At 49.6% G+C, this 15267-nt stretch overlaps 1 protein-coding gene across 3 annotated transcripts in view; it reads left to right on the top strand.

Annotated features, from left to right (window-relative positions):
* PEX14 (peroxisomal biogenesis factor 14) overlaps positions 1 to 12410 on the top strand; it is a 145874-nt gene extending 133464 nt beyond the window's left edge. For 2 of the 3 annotated variants that reach the window (XM_081955515.1, XM_081955513.1), the window contains 2 exons: positions 4815 to 4906; positions 10890 to 12410. In XM_081955515.1, the coding sequence (XP_081811641.1) occupies positions 4815 to 4906; positions 10890 to 11346 (549 nt within the window). In that variant the 3' untranslated portion in view covers positions 11347 to 12410. The remainder of the gene's footprint in view (positions 1 to 4814; positions 4907 to 10889) is intronic. The other variant, XM_081955514.1, reaches the window with a different exon arrangement.
* The last annotated feature ends 2857 nt before the right edge of the window (positions 12411 to 15267 follow it).

Here is a 15267-nt window from a genome sequence, read left to right as displayed (position 1 = left end):
TCAGACGCTGCTCCCGTCGACGGCAGGTTGAAATCCCCCATAACCAAGAGTCTGGGAATCTCAACCGCCGTCTCCGAGACCAGCTCGAGGAGCTCGGGCAGGGCCGCTGACGTATAGCGAGGAGCCAAGTATACAATCAGCAGACCCCACTGCCTCCCTGGGCCCCATTTCATACCCAGCGACTCACACCCGGGTATCTGAGGAACAGTGAACTCCCTCGGCTCTAGACGGTCCCGTATAACTACCGCCACCCCACCACCCTTACCGAGGGCCCGAGGCTGATGGAATGCACGGAAACCCGGTGGGCACATTTCCACGAGGGGTAAACCACCCTCGTGGCCCAACCAGGTTTCCGTTATCCCTGCAAGGTCTAGCTCCCCCTCCGAGATCAACTCGTTAATGAGGGGGGCCTTGTTGGTCACAGACCTTGCATTGCAGAGCATCAGCCTAAGGCCCTGGCTCTGTAGTTCCCGACCACCTAGGCTGCGGGGGTTGGTACAAGCGACCGGGCGTAGCCAGCAGCCACGGTCTCCCAACCGACCTTGCGATCTTTTCTTGTCCTCGCATCCCCCCCTCCCCGCGACCGTTGTAATAAAACAACCCTCTACTGGAATTACTTGTTCCCTCTCCCCCCTCACCCCGCTCACTTCCTTCGTAGACTCACCTGTTCGTCTGGCGTTGGCTTCCCTCCTGGCCTGGTTATCCCCCCTCCCTTTCCTAGAACCCCCTAAAAACACAATAAAACATTTTGATAAAAAGCCCCTCAGCTTCCTTTTCTTCCACCTCTCGGGGTTCACAAACCCGTCATCAAGGCTGGACCTTGAAAGGGCCCGGGGCCAAACCTGCGAGAGAGGGGCTTCTCGCAGGTGGAGCAGGTCTAACCTCGAATAAATTGATTGAATAGTGAAAGACCCAGTAGGGTAAGGTGTTGATAAAACAAAGTTGATAGGTAATAGCCGGCAGGGCTGGGTCTCAATGAGGACCAGAGTCTTAAAGTTTAGATGTTAAGTGATGGTAAAAATGTCTGGATGGTAACTTCAGCGGAAGATGGTAAGTAGTAGATGATAGATAGATGGTAAATAATGTTTGGATGGTAATAATGTCAAGATGGTAACTCCAGAGGAAGGGGGGGGGAAGTGAGAGATATCCAAGTGGCGCAAATGGTAGGAAGAGGCAAAGATGGTCAATGGGAGACAGATGGTTCAAATGGTCCCAGATGAATAAAAGTTCCTTAATGGGTGGGGGGGGCTTCATTATCCTAAATTGTTTTAGGCTGGGTAGCTGCTCAGGCCTGTCCATAGCCCCAAATGCCTGCTCAGGCTGCTCCAGCCTGTCCACAGCCCCATGTCCAGCCCCAAGTCCAGATCTCCAGTGGCCTCAAGGCTCCAAGACATCCCTGGCCATTATTTCAGTGCCTCACCAGTCTTTGGTGCCTCTCCAGCGCTCCGTTGTTACTGCCTTGTTCCTCCCTGTGCCTCTGTGCCTCCGGTACTGATGGTAACCCTCAGGTGGCTCTCTGGGGGCTCTCTGGGGGCTCTCCGATGGTGCCCATTCCTTCCCTTTTATTGTCCGGCTTTTCGGCTCTTCTTTGAATTTCCCGGCGCCTGCGCCGCCCGCGCAGCCGCACTGCGCCGTCGCCATGTTCGTAGGCTTCTTCCCAGCCGAATGCCGAATGCCGCTTACAATCTTCCGCTCCTTCCTGCCCTCCGATCTCCACCGACCACCCTGGAAGGCCAGAACTGGCCCAAAACAAGCCAGGGTGGACGGGCTATCAACTCTCGGCCCCCTCTGGTGTCACAGGGCCGGTTGCAGTCCTTTACCCGGTCGGGCGCTCCATAGTTCGCTCCGGAGCTCAGGAGGCGACCGCCATCGTTGGAAGCTCCTCCTCCACCTCCTTAGATAGACAGACAGACAGAAACAGAGAGGGAACAGAGAGAGACACACAGAGAGCGAGACAGAGACACAGAGAGAGATAGAGAGAGAGAGAGAAAGAGAAAGAAAGAGACAGAGAGAGAGACAGAAAGAAAGAAAGAAAGACAGAGAAAGGGAGAGACAAAGACAGAAAGCGAGAGAGAAAGAGAAAGAAAGAGACAGAGAGAGACAGAAAGATAGAGAAAGAGAGAGACAAAGAGAGAGAGAGAGAGAGAGAAACAAAAAGACAGATACAGAGAAAAAGAAAGAGAGACAGAAAGACGAGAGAGAGAAAGAGAAAGAGAGGGGGGGCAGACTTGGCTGAACTCATCAACCGTAGGGCAAAAACAAACAGGGAAAGTAAGAGTTTTTTCAGCTGCAGTGTAAGTTTTTCTATCCGCTTATTAGCGGCATGTTGTAAGAATTAGAGAGAGAGAGGCTTGAAGCAATTAAAAGAATTTACACCCGGTTTTCAAAAGGGGTGGGGGGAGAGAGAGAAGGAGAAGATGCAGGCCAGGCTCCAGACGTACGTTTCCCACTCTGCCCGTGCTTCTGCGTTGCTTTCTCTGTGTCGTGCTTAAAAGAGGCTGCCTTAAAAAGGCCCAGATGTCAGGTTTCCTCTCTCCGAAACCCTCCAGCATCTGGCACCAGATGTCCCTTTGGCAGGCCCGCCACTTGGAAAGCTCTCTCCTTAATGTACTTCTCCGGGCTTTCAAAAGGCCTACGGCAGAGCCAAAACAGTGGCTGCCAGGCACCGTGGAGTGGGGAGAAACGGCGTCCCCCCCCCGGGGACCACATCTGCGCCTGCTTTGCCAGCTGTGGCAGTGCCAGCCGGAACAGACTCTGGATCTGGCTGTCAAACCTCAGCAAAGTAGAGGCTCCTTAGCCCTGCTTGGAAATCAGAATTCCATTCATGCTGAGCTGGGCACAGGGTGGTAGTTTGCAGACAGATTTGCCCTGCCTCTCGGGGGCATCTCCTGCCAATCCAGGCCTCCCCCCCCCATTGAGTCTGACACCTGAACCCCACAACACTGCTCTGCGCCCCCCCCCCAATCCCCAGGACAACCGGTCAACAATGATCTCTACTGGATCGGCTCTCTTGCAAAATGGTGAATCGGAATAGAGCTGGAAGGGACCTTTGGAGGTCTCCTAGTCCAGCCCCCTGCTCAAGCAGGAGGGCTTATGCCATTTTAGATAAGTGAGTATATAGACTCTTCTTTAAAACATCGTTAGGAAGTTTTCTCCTCAATCCCAGGTTGCTTCTCTCCTTGATTAGATTAGAATGGATTGAGCTGGAAGGGACCTTTGGAGGTCTTCTAGTCCAGCCCCCTGCTCAAGCAGGAGATACCATTTTAGATAAGTGACTGTCTAGACGCTTCTTAAAAACAGCCAGTTAGGAAGTTTCTTCTCTATTCTATTCCATTCCATTCCTTATTCTATTCTATTCTACTCTACTCCACTCCACTCCACTCCATTCCATTCCATTCCTTATTTATTCTGTTCTGTTCTGTTCTGTTCTATTCCTTATTCTACTCTACTCAACTCTGTTCTTTCTTATTCCTATTCCTTATTCTAAACAAAGCTAAACCAAACCAAACCACCTCGAAATGCATTCATCTAAACCTTGAGATTGACGCCAAGACAATCTCAATCTTACACGGGAAAAGACCCGAATACAACAAGACCAGCATACGTACACCCGTGAAAATCTACAAAAACATGCATACATGCATACATACATACATATCAGGGGTGGGTTCCTGCCAGTTCTAACCTCTTCTATAGAAGAGGTTCCACAAATCTACCATGCCGTTTAGAACCGGTTCCAGCTCCCTCCCTCCGCCTGTCTGCGCATCATCAAGTTGAAGAGCGAGAGGAGGAATTCTGGGAGTTGAAGTCCACAAGTCTTAAAGCTGTCAAGTTTGAACACCCCTGGGTTTTTTTTCCTAAAGGGTTAGGGGTGCAAGGGTCTTGTAACTCGACAGCTTTAAGACTTGCACACTTCAAATGCCAGAGTTCCTGAGCTAACATGACTGGAGGAGGAATTCTGGGAGTTGAAGTCAACAAGTCTTAAAGCTGTCAAGTTTGAACACCCCTGGGGTTTTTTTTTCTAAAGAGTTAGGGGTGCAAGGGTCTTGTAACGTGACAGCTTTAAGACTTGCACACTTCAATGCCAGAGTTCCTGAGCCAACATGACTGGAGGAGGAATTCTGGGAGTTGAAGTCCACAAGTCTTAAAGCTGTCAAGTTTGAACACCCCTGGGGTTGTTTTTTTTTCTAAAGGGTTAGGGGTGCAAGGGTCTTGTAACTTGACAGCTTTAAGACTTGCGTGTTTCAAATGCCAGAGTTCCTGAGCCAACATGACTGGAGGAGGAATTCTGGGAGTTGAAGTCCACAAGTCTTAAAGCTGTCAAATTTGAACACCCTTGGGTTTTTTTTCTAAAGGGTTAAGGGTGCAAGGATCTTGTAACTTGACAGCTTTAAGACTTGCGTGCTTCAAATGCCAGAGTTTCTGAGCCAACATTTTGGTTGCTAAGCAAGAGCATTGTTAAGTGAGTTTCACCACATTTTACAAGTTGGTCACGCCCACCCGGTCACATGGCCGGCAAGCCACTCCCACCCGGTCACATGGCCGGCAAGCCACTCCCACCCGGTCACATGGCCGGCAAGCCACTCCCACAAAGTGGAAGAGGTTCTAAAAAAATTTGAAACCCACCACTGGGTACCAGTCTGGAGCCATTTTTATGATTGGCACCTCTTGGGGGATGGGGGGGGGGGGAATGGTAGATTTTTACGAAGTGTCCTCGAAAGGTAGCCACTGCTAGACACACGTTTTTGAGATTTAATCCTTTAAGGGAGAAACTTTCCCCAAGTTTTGACTCCAGCCACTACTTTCCCTCTTAGGCCACCACGTCGACCAACTGGATTTTGGAATCTCAGAGTATCAGTGAGTTGAAGTCGGAGATCTATTCGTTAAAAGGGCTCCTCCTGAACAGGTAGGAAATAAAATAGCTTTTTGGAATAACTTTATTGTCACTTTAAGTGTACACTGATTGGCATCTGTTAAAACGAAACTTCCTTGCACACAAAACGAGGACCAGACGCTTCTCAACCTAAGCAAAAGAAAACACAATTGAAAACACAATTCGCAGGCTCGCTTCCACCGCCTGCGTGTTTCTCTCCTCTGTATCCTTCCGCACAATCCCTTCACAGCAGCCGCTGGGGCTGCCGTTTTCATCCATCGGCCGGTTTTCAGGCTACCAATTCAGTGGCTTCACGCAGTTTATTAAAGGCCTCTCGCCGTCATTTTATTCATCCGGTTATTTTAGATATATTCAGCTTTTGGGGCTCCTGGTTGAAATCCTCCGGTTGGTGAAATTGAAATGGTCCGTCCTTTGGAAAGGGAACAATTTTAAAACAAATTAGATGCAGATCACAACAAACATGTACGAAAGAGGCTTCCTCACTGTCTTAGAATAGGAATGGAATGGAATAGAATAGAATAGAATAGAATAGAATAGAATAGAATGCAAAAGAATACAAAAGAAAAAAAGAATGTAATAGAAAAGAAAAGAAAAAAAGGAATAGAATAGAATAGAAAAGAAAAGAAAAAAGGTAATAGAATAGAATAGAAAATATGGAATGGAATAGAATAGAATAGAAAACAAAAGGAAAAAGGAATGGAATAGACTAGAATAGAATAAAAAATGTGGAATGGAATAGAATAGAATAGAAAAAAGGAAAAAGGAATGTAATGTAATAGAATAGAATAGAAAACAAAAGAAAAAAGGAATGAAATAGAATAGAATAGAATAAAAAATATGGAATGGAATAGAATAGAAAATATGGAATGAAATGGAATAGAATAGAATAGAACAGAATAGAAAATATGGAATAGAATAGAAAACAAGAAAAAAGGAACGGAATAGAATTGAATAGAATAGAATAAAAATATGGAATAGAATAGAATAGAATAACAGAGTTGGAAGGGACCTTGGAGGTCTTCTAGTCCAACCCCCTGCTTAGGCAGGAGACACTGTACCATTTCAAAGGAAGTCAAGCAAGCCGAACGACCCATAGATACTGGTAGCCTAAGTTGATGATCCTCAGGGACTCCCTCCACTCACAGTTTCCCTCTCATTAAAGTAATGAATGAGGTTTGGTCCAATCATGCTGAAGAGGGAATCCCAGGCTGACGGTGGGAGCCTGGGAGCTGTTGAGACTCATGTCCAAATATGGAGGTACTTCACTTGTGGCTTCTCTGGCGTTTTTTCCATGTGGGGAATGAAGATTTTGCAGTATCCTTCCCCAGGAGTGGAGAGGGAATGGAGGTTTTGCAGGATCCTTCCCCTGGAGTGAGGAGGGAATGGGGATTTTGCAGTATCCTTCCCCTGGAGTGGGGAGGGAATGGGGATTTTGCAGTATCCTTCCCCTGGAGTGGGGAGGGAATGGGGATTTTGCAGTATCCTTCCCCTGGAGTGAGGAGGGAATGGAGATTTTGCAGTATCCTTCCCCCAGGAGTGGGGAGGGAATGGGGATTTTGCAGTATCCTTCCCCCTGAAGTGGGGAGGGAATGGGGATTTTACACTATCCTTCCCCTGGAGTGGGGAGGGAATGGGGATTTTGCAGTATCCATTCCCTGGAGTGAGGAAGGAATGGAGATTTTGCAGTATCTTTCCCCTGGTATGGGGATTTTGCAGTATCCTCTCCCTGGAGTGGGGAGGGAATGGGGATTTTGCAGTATCCTTCCCCCTGGAGTGGGGAGGGAATGGGGATTTTACACTATCCTTCCCCCAGGAGTGGGGAGGGAATGGGGATTTTGCAGTATCCATTCCCTGGAGTGAGGAGGGAATGGAGATTTTGCAGTATCTTTCTCCTGGTATGGGGATTTTGCAGTATCCTCCCCCTGGAGTGTGGAGGGAATGGGGATTTTGCAGTATCCGTTCCCTGGAATGGGGATTTTGTAGTATCCTTCCCCTGGAGTGAGGAGGGAATGGAGATTTTGCAGTATCCTTCCCCCAGGAGTGGGGAGGGAATGGCGATTTTGTAGTATCCTTCCCCCAGGAGTGGGGAGGGAATGGGGATTTTGCAGTATCCGTTCCCTGGAGTGAGGAGGGAATGGAGATTTTGCAGTATCTTTCCCCTGGAATGGGGATTTTGCAGTATCCTCCCCCTGGAGTGGGGAGGGAATGGAGATTTTGCAGCATCCTTACCCTGGAATGGGGATTTTGTAGTATCCTTCCCCTGGAGTAGGGAGGGAATGGGGATTTTGCAGTATCCTTCCCCTGGAGTGGGGAGGGAGTGGGGATTTTGCAGTATCCTTCCCCTGGAGTGAGGAGGGAATGGAGATTTTGCAGTATCCTTCCCCCAGGAGTGGGGAGGGAATGGTGATTTTGTAGTATCCTTCCCCCAGGAGTGGGGAGGGAATGGGGATTTTGCAGTATCCATTCCCTGGAGTGGGGAGGGAATGGGGATTTTGCAGTATCCTCCCCCTGGAGTGGGGAGGGAATGGAGATTTTGCAGCATCCTTACCCTTTCATGCCCATCAAGCCATGCCCACAGAACCAGTAGTAATTTTGTTTTAATTTCCCCACTGTCCAAGGGGCTCAGGGCACCTTGGCAGAGGAAATCAGAAAGGGATCTGTTATTATTTGCCAAAATTCTTTTTATCACGCCAGCTCTCTCCGAGGGGGAAGGTGGCGCTGATGAGCTGTGTGGAGAGAGAGTGGGGAGGGGGCCTGAGACAGCCCTTCCTCCCTTCCCACCGCAACCCCCCACCCCAATTTCAATATTTAGTCTCTGCCCGTAGCGTCAAGGCGAGCTCACACAAGGGCAGCCGTGCTGTATCTGTTTGTCCGCGGGAGGACATCTTGTCATTAAGGAGAAATTCATTTATTGTTAGTGGGGACCAGAGGACTGTGAGGCTGGTGTGCTAATGCAGCTGGGGAGATAAGTGGCTCTTGGAAAATATATTTCTTAAAATAAATAAACAGGGAGCCGAGGGCCCTCCCTCCGCCGCCAAGCCAGGAACCCGTGTCGCGAGATCCAAGCAAAAGTCTCTTAAATTGAATTTCTGATAGCGTTGACGATACTGGTGAACGATGGGGGGTGGCATTGGCTTCTCTACATGCAGAGGAGAGGGGAGATTCGGAGAGAGGGATGCTTCCCCAGCGGGGGTCGGGAGTGGCTCAGGGGATCAAGCATTTTGGGGAGGTGGGGGGAAGGATTCTTACATGGGAATGACTTTTGGGTGATACCCAGATATTCCCAGGGAAGCCCGGAGCAAGAGAAAGGAATCCCTGTTTGAGGAAGGAAACGCTCCAAGGTCAGTTAGAAAAACTGAAATAAATCCAGCCCTGTGATGAGAGCTCCCCCCCTCCCCAAATGAAGTCCAGGACCACCGGCTGCAAGACAGGAGTTACACCAATACAATAAAGAAATGGCAATTGCACTTAGAGTTATATACTGCTTCAAAGTGCTTTTACAGCCCTCCCTAAACGCTTTGCAATGCCAGCCTGTTGCCCCCAACAATCTGGGTCCTCGTTTTACTGACCTTGGCAGGATGGAAGGCTGAGACAACTTTGAGCCAGTCGGTCAGGGTTGAACTCCTGGCAGTGGGCAGAGTTAGCCTGCAATACTGCATTCTAACCACTGGGAGGGAGGGATGGAAGGAAAGGAAGGGAGGAAGGAAGGAAAGGAAAGGAAAGGAAAGAAGGAAAGGAAAGGAAAGGAAGGAAGAAGGAACGAAGAGCCCTTAGACTTATATACCGCTTCATAGTGCTTTTACAGCCCTCTCTAAGTGGTTTACAAAGTCATCCTCTTGCCCCCAACAATCTGGCTTCTCATTTGACCTTCCTCTGAAAGATGGAAGGCTGAGTTAACCTTGAGCTGGTGGAAAATGGTGGAATGGAAGATTAAGGAAGGATGCCAAAGGAGGGACCGAGTGAAACGTGAATGATTTCAAAAAATTAAAGTTGTTTTTCTTTTTTAAATTTACTTAACATAACTACATTGAAATTGTTAAATTGTCTCTCGGCGAGCTAGTCACAGCAAGTTGGCCACTGAACCTGGCATGGCAAATGAAGTTTGTAAAGCCACTCTGGCTCGGAGCAGCTTACCTTTTGCTCAGAACTTCCCGCGGGGGGTGGAGGGGGGGGTGTTGTGGCCCACCAACGGCCAGCAGAGCTGGCAGCAGATTCGGACAGTGAGGAGGTTGGGGAGGAAGATGGGCCGGTCCTGCGGTCTGGGGAAGGCTCTGATGAGGTCTCTGTGTCGGAGGCAGAGAGGGGGACAGGGCCGTATGCCAGTTATCAGCTACCTTCGGAGTCAGACATCAGTGAGGCAGACGAACAGCTGGAGCCTGTTCCCAGTGTGCGCATGCACAGAGTTGCCAGACGAAGGGAACAGCTAAAGAACAGGGTCAACTTGGGAGGAAGGCCACAGGTGGGCAATGAATGGCCCCTCCCAGAGGAAATAAAAGAGGAGCAAAAGGGGAGTGGAGTTTGCAGGAGACCATTAGTTCGCTTCATTTTTTCGTGACTCTCCGAGACTCCTTGCCAAGTTTTGCAGATATCGGCCTGGCAGCTCTCCAAGCCAGATAAGGTCTGTGACCATAAATCCTCCCTGGGAAGACTTTGCTGGATGTGAATGAGCAGAATTCAGAATAAATTAATAAAAAGGGTTTTTGTTGGGACCAGGAGTTTGCTTCATGCTCTTGGGAAGCCTTGCTCAGAGCAGGTGGTAACCACAACCTCCCTTGTCTGGCCTTTGTGGAATGGGGATCGGATGAATCAGTGATCCGGAAATCCCTGCCCTAAATAAATAACAGGGAGCCCCTGACTTACGGCCGTGCAAAATCACTAAGCAAGGCCGTTGTTAAGGGAGTTTGCCTCATTTTACGACCTTCCTTGACACGTTTGTTCAGTGAAATTCCTGCCGTTGTCTAGTGAGTAACACAAGTTGTTAAACGAATCTGGCTTCCCTATTTAACTTCGCTTGTTCGGAAGGTCGCAAAAGAGGATCTCGTGAGCCCATCATAAAATGCATGCCAATTGCCAAGCCTCTGAATTTTAATCACGTAACCGCGGGGAAGGCTGAAAAAGCTTGAAGTGTGTGAAAAGTCATAAAATGGCACTTTTTTTCTACCGCCATTTGAATGGTCACTAAACAGATAGTTGTAAATCAAGGAAACACACACACACACCCTCCGATAGATGGCGTCTTTGAGATGATCCACCCCGGATTCCCACAACAGGAAACTGCCTGCTATCCATTCAGACGGTTCGTCTGTCCAGCGGCTTCTTTGGTTCCTGCCCTCCAGCCGCGTGGCCCTTCCTTTCCTCTGCACCAGCCCAGGCATCTGGAGAGGACCCGGCCAGTGTCACAGACTTTTTTTTAAAGGGGCAGTCGGTTTCCAACATCGCATTTTTCTTTTAAATGTCCATAAATGTCCTTCCCTGGAAGCTGTAAAAGTGTGTGTGTGTTGTATGTTGTGTAGTTGACCCTGAGATGACTTACTATTGCAGCGATTGGATTCTTAGCCGTAGGAGTTAATTGAATTGCGTTTCAGAGTTCGTTGCAGAAAAATCAAATCCAGAAAGCAGACACAGATAGCTGATTGAGCTGGATTCATTGACTTCTTTCTATACATAATAACAGATGAATAAATGTACGATACCAATAGTAGATTCTTTCCACGCGGTAGAAGTTACAAGCAGAACACAAGCAGGAGAGAACAGTTAGCTTCGTCTCAGAGTTCAGAGCAGACAGAGTAGTTTCGGTTTCGATTCTCAGCACAGACTCCGATCTGTTTAAGCTCCATTGGTTGACTTAGTCGCTATGCCTATTCATTGGCCGACCTTGTTACCATGTCTCTCCCCGCCATGAATATTCTAACATAGCGTCCCTCCCAGAAAATCCTTTCCTTTTCTGTCTTAAAAAATGTCGACCTGCTTCTTTTTTCTCTCCTTTCTTCTCCAGAAGACAGTTTCCTCCTTCGCCATCAGCCCCCAAAATCCTCTCCTGGCAGATGCCGGTGAAGCCCGCTTCCCCTTCTAATCCGGTGACCAACAACCACAACACCAGCAGCGACATCTCTCCGGTCAGCAACGAGTCCAACTCCCCTTCGCCCGTCAAGGAAAACCACAGCCCCGAAGGGACCAAGGTGGGCTGCCACCTCTTGAGCCCCGCGGAAGAAGGGGAGGCAATGATCGACCTGACGGGGCAAGTGCGGATGGAGGTGCAAGGGGAAGAGGAGAAGAGGGAGGAGCAGGCCCGTATAGAGGAGGAGGAGGAGGAGGAGGAAGAGGAAGACAACCGCCCGGACGAAGAGGATGTCCAGACAGAGGATCGGCGAGGAGGCGACGGGCAGATAAACGAACAGGTGGAGAAGCTGCGGAGGCCCGAAGGTGCCAGTAATGAGAACGAAATTGACTAGCTCGGAGGCGCTCACGCCCCCCCCTGTTCTCCCCCCACCCATCTTGATCTTTCTTCGCCAAGGCTTCAATCGCCCCCTCGCCTCACTTCTGCGACTCGCCCCGATCTCGCACGCCAAGCAGGTGATGGGCCCTCCTCTCCCTCCCCGCCTCTCCTCCACTGCCAACCCTCGGCCCCTCCGGGTCTCCTCTCGCTGTCCCTCTGCAGCCAGACCTCCGTCTGTGGGGCCAGCCACTCCGCTCATCTCCCTCCTCCCTTCCCCACACTGACTCCCGCCCATCCAGCTGCCTAAGCAAGGACAAACGTTTCCATTGGCGGGGTGGGGACCCCCTCATTCCCACCTGCCCTTCTTCATCTCCGGGGGCTTCTGGCCTTCCTCATTCACCCTCTTTATTTATTGCGTTCAGCCTGGATGGCCAAAGGGTGCTCGCTTCCGCTCTTGGCTTTCAGATTGGTTTCTTTGCAGAAAAGCTGCTGGTGCCCGAAGGAGTGGGGATTTCGGGCTCAAGGCAACCCCCCCTCTTGCCCTCTTTCCTGCACCCCTTTCTCCCCCTCTTCCTGCTTGTTCCACCATCAGAAGGTCTGGGAACCTGCCTGCAGCTTTCCAGGGCCCCCGATCTTGCCCAAAGAGACCCCCGCTTGGCACGGTTCCCCCCTTCCCTCACTGTGGGGTTGGGCTGTGGCCACTGGGGCTTCAGCTGCGCCATAGCTCAAGCCCCCCCAATGGAGCTATTTCCATCTTTCCCTCATGGGTGGGGACCTGTGTGTGAGAGACCGCCCCCTTCCCTTCCTCCTCCCCGTCCTCCCGTCTGTGGCCCTGTTGGGTGGAGAAAAGGAAACCCCGTTCTCTGGCGTCATGTCCTCGAGTGTCGCCGCGGTGTTGGTTTCCATTCCCGTCATTAAAAGAGCCTCGAAACCAGTGACAAACATCGCGAGCCTCCTCTTATTGCGCATCGTCCTCACCGAGAGGACACAGCAAAACGTGCTCATCTGTGTGATCATGTATAGAATTCCAGTATAAAATATGACTGTATATAATTGTAATAAATATGAGTTACCATTGTTTCACTCTGGGTGGTGGCTAGTCTATCTCTGCCTTCCTTTTCTTTCTTTCTTTCTTTCTTTCTTTCTTTCTTTCTTTCTTTCTTTCTTTCTTTCTTCTTCTTTCCTTCCTTCTTTCCTTTTTTCTTCTCTCTCTCTTCCCTGCCTCCCTCTTCCTTCCTTCCTTTCTTTCTCTCTTTCTTCTCCCCTCCCTCCCTCCCTCCTTCACTCCTTCCTTTCTTCTTCTTTCCTTCCTTTTTTCTTTCTTTCCCCCTTCTCTCTCTCTTCCTTCCCTCCTTCCTTTCTTCTTCTTTCCTTCTTTCTTTCCTTCTTTCCTTCTTTCTTCTCTCTCTCTTCCCTGCCTTGCTCTTCCTTCCTTCCTTTCTTTCTCTCTTTCTTCTCCCTTCCCTCCCTCCCTCCTTCACTCCTTCCTTCCTTTCTTCTTCTTTCCTTCCTTCTTTCATTCTTTCTTTCTTCTCTCTCTCTCTTCCCTGCCTCCATTTCTTCCTTTCTTTCTTTCTCTTCTCCCTTCCTTCCCTCCCTCCCTCCCTCCCTCTTCCTTCCTTCCTTCTTTCTTCTCTCTCTCCCTCCTTCCTTCCTTCCCTTTCTTTCTTCTCTCTCTCCCCTCCCTCCCTCCCTCTTTCTTTCTTCTCTCCCTCCCTTTTTTCTTTCTTCTCTCTCTCCCTTCCTTCCCTCTTTTTTCTTTCTTTCTTTATCTCTCCCTCTTTCTTTCCTTCCTTCCTTTCCTCATTTATCGGCGGTTTTCACTTGAGAAAAGGAGCGAACGGACTCAGGATCTTGGTGGAGGGGGATTGTATCACTGTTGAGTCCTTCAGAAAGTTAACCGATTATTTTAGTCTCAACCGCTGGAATTCCACTTTTTTTCCTTTACGGAGAACCTTCTCTTTCACGGTTTCTCCTTTAACCCCCTAGTTTCCTTTCTTCTGGCTCCGGATGATGGTAGAAAACGAGGCAGCATAAATCAGGATGCCCCCAAAGGGTCAGCTTGGGAGAACGGGCGGCACTTATTCTCAGCTGGGACAAAAGGATCTGTGGGCTTTACCACTTGCCTGCACAAGGCTGTTGGGCTGGGGGTTTTAAAAAAAGGGGGGCTTTTAAATTAACCACGTTGATGTTTGTTGGTCTGCCAGGCTGCGACTCGGCTCAACGTTTCATACTCAAAACAACCATTGTAAGTTTGTAAATGTTAGAATCTTGCTTAGTTGGTGAACCAAAGCGAAGCCTGATTATCGTCCACTCACTCCTTGTTGTTGAGCCGTGGTTTGGCTAGGGCTGTTGCAGGTGACTTTGGAGGCTTCTTAAATCTGTCTGCAAAACAGCTTCACCTGGTGGTGTCTTTTCCTCTCGAAAAAGCAAAGTACCCAATTTACCTGTTGGGGAGCCCAAGTATGATCCTAACCTGTTTCCCCAAAAATAAGACCTCCCCGGATAATAAGCCCAATTGGGTTTTTGAGCGCATGTGCTAAAATAAGCCCTCCCCCGAAAATAAGCCCTCCCTGAAAATATTGCAACCCAGCAACAGCCAATGAGGTGACCACGCTCGCCACCTCCTGCACCTCAAAAATAATAAGACCACCCCGAAAATAAGGCTAAGCGCTTATTTCGGGGGTCAAAAGAAAATAAGACCCTGTCTTATTTTCGGGGAAACATGGTATTTAAATTTATCATAGCAATGGAGACGTGTGCAAGAGGAATCCCATTGTGAGGTATGTGTGTGTGTGTGCGCGTGCGTGCGTGTGCACCTACCTGTGCAACTGTGTGTAAGGAAGGAGGCTCTATCACGCAGCTCCTAATCTAATGACAGTTTCAGCCAGAACTGTAAAAAGCACATTTCTGGCTAGAATATTGTGGGGGGAAAATAAAATCAACCAACCCAGGAGCCAACCTCTGCTGAGATGGCTCAGCTTAACAGATCCAACAACTACTTAGGGGAAATCCATTAAAGGCAGAGACACCCCCCCCCCCCAAAAAAAAGGCAGGCGGGATAACGGCCGAATTTATTTGATTTTTCCGCCCTCCCTCCCCCTACAAATTATATTTAGGAACTGGATGGAACGGCCCCATCGCCGATTCAGGAGCATCGATCTCGCTGCTGTCTGCTTCGACCAACAGAGACGCGCTCCAGGGACTCCCCAAGGTTTTTCTCCCCCCCCCTCCCCGCCCTGAATCCGAACCCGTGCAAAGTGCTGGCCTTGGACGTGCTAAGCTCTGTAGCACTCTGCGCGAGGCTCAGATGCCCGGCCGGGGGAAAGCAGAATCGTTTCTGATCAGTTCTTGCAAACTCTGGCGTGGGGGAGGCCGAGAAATTCCGCACGGGGCAGCCTAGGTGAGGTTCTCCTCTCCTCCACCTCAAATTGGGGAGGGGGGGTTTGTCCCTGGCTGACTTTCCCCCCCCCTCTCCTTGCCAACTCCCGCGTCTGGTACAGGGTGACATATCCCTGCTTTGCGGGGGGCACAAGAGAGAGAGAGAGAGAGAGAGAGAGAGAAGGGACAATTCCATTACTGTATTTAGACCTGTTGCTAAATGCGATGATTTCTCATTCCTTAAATGGATGAAAAGGCCGCCGTCTCCCCTCGCTCTCCCTCTCCTTTCATGTCCAGGAGGAACGTTAGTTTTTGCTAAAAGAGGGCAAATTGTTAAAGAGGATTCTCAAACCACTTTCTGGCCGATTCCGCCCACCCACCTCCCCTCTCGTTCACCTCCCGCTAGCCAAGAATCCTTGTCAGATACAAACAGCAGGTTCAAACGCAGGAGGGAAAACGTTTCAGCATCGGGCGTAAATAGAGAGAGGAGGAACGAGGCCAGCCCAGGTGAAAAAGGAACAGCGGCTGGCGGCTTGCAAGGAGCAAGGGAGACGTT

This window comes from Natrix helvetica (assembly GCF_964273705.1).
Source record: "Natrix helvetica genome assembly, chromosome: 5".
NCBI lineage: Eukaryota > Metazoa > Chordata > Lepidosauria > Squamata > Natricidae > Natrix > Natrix helvetica.
This window is presented reverse-complemented; position numbering and strand designations above follow the sequence as displayed.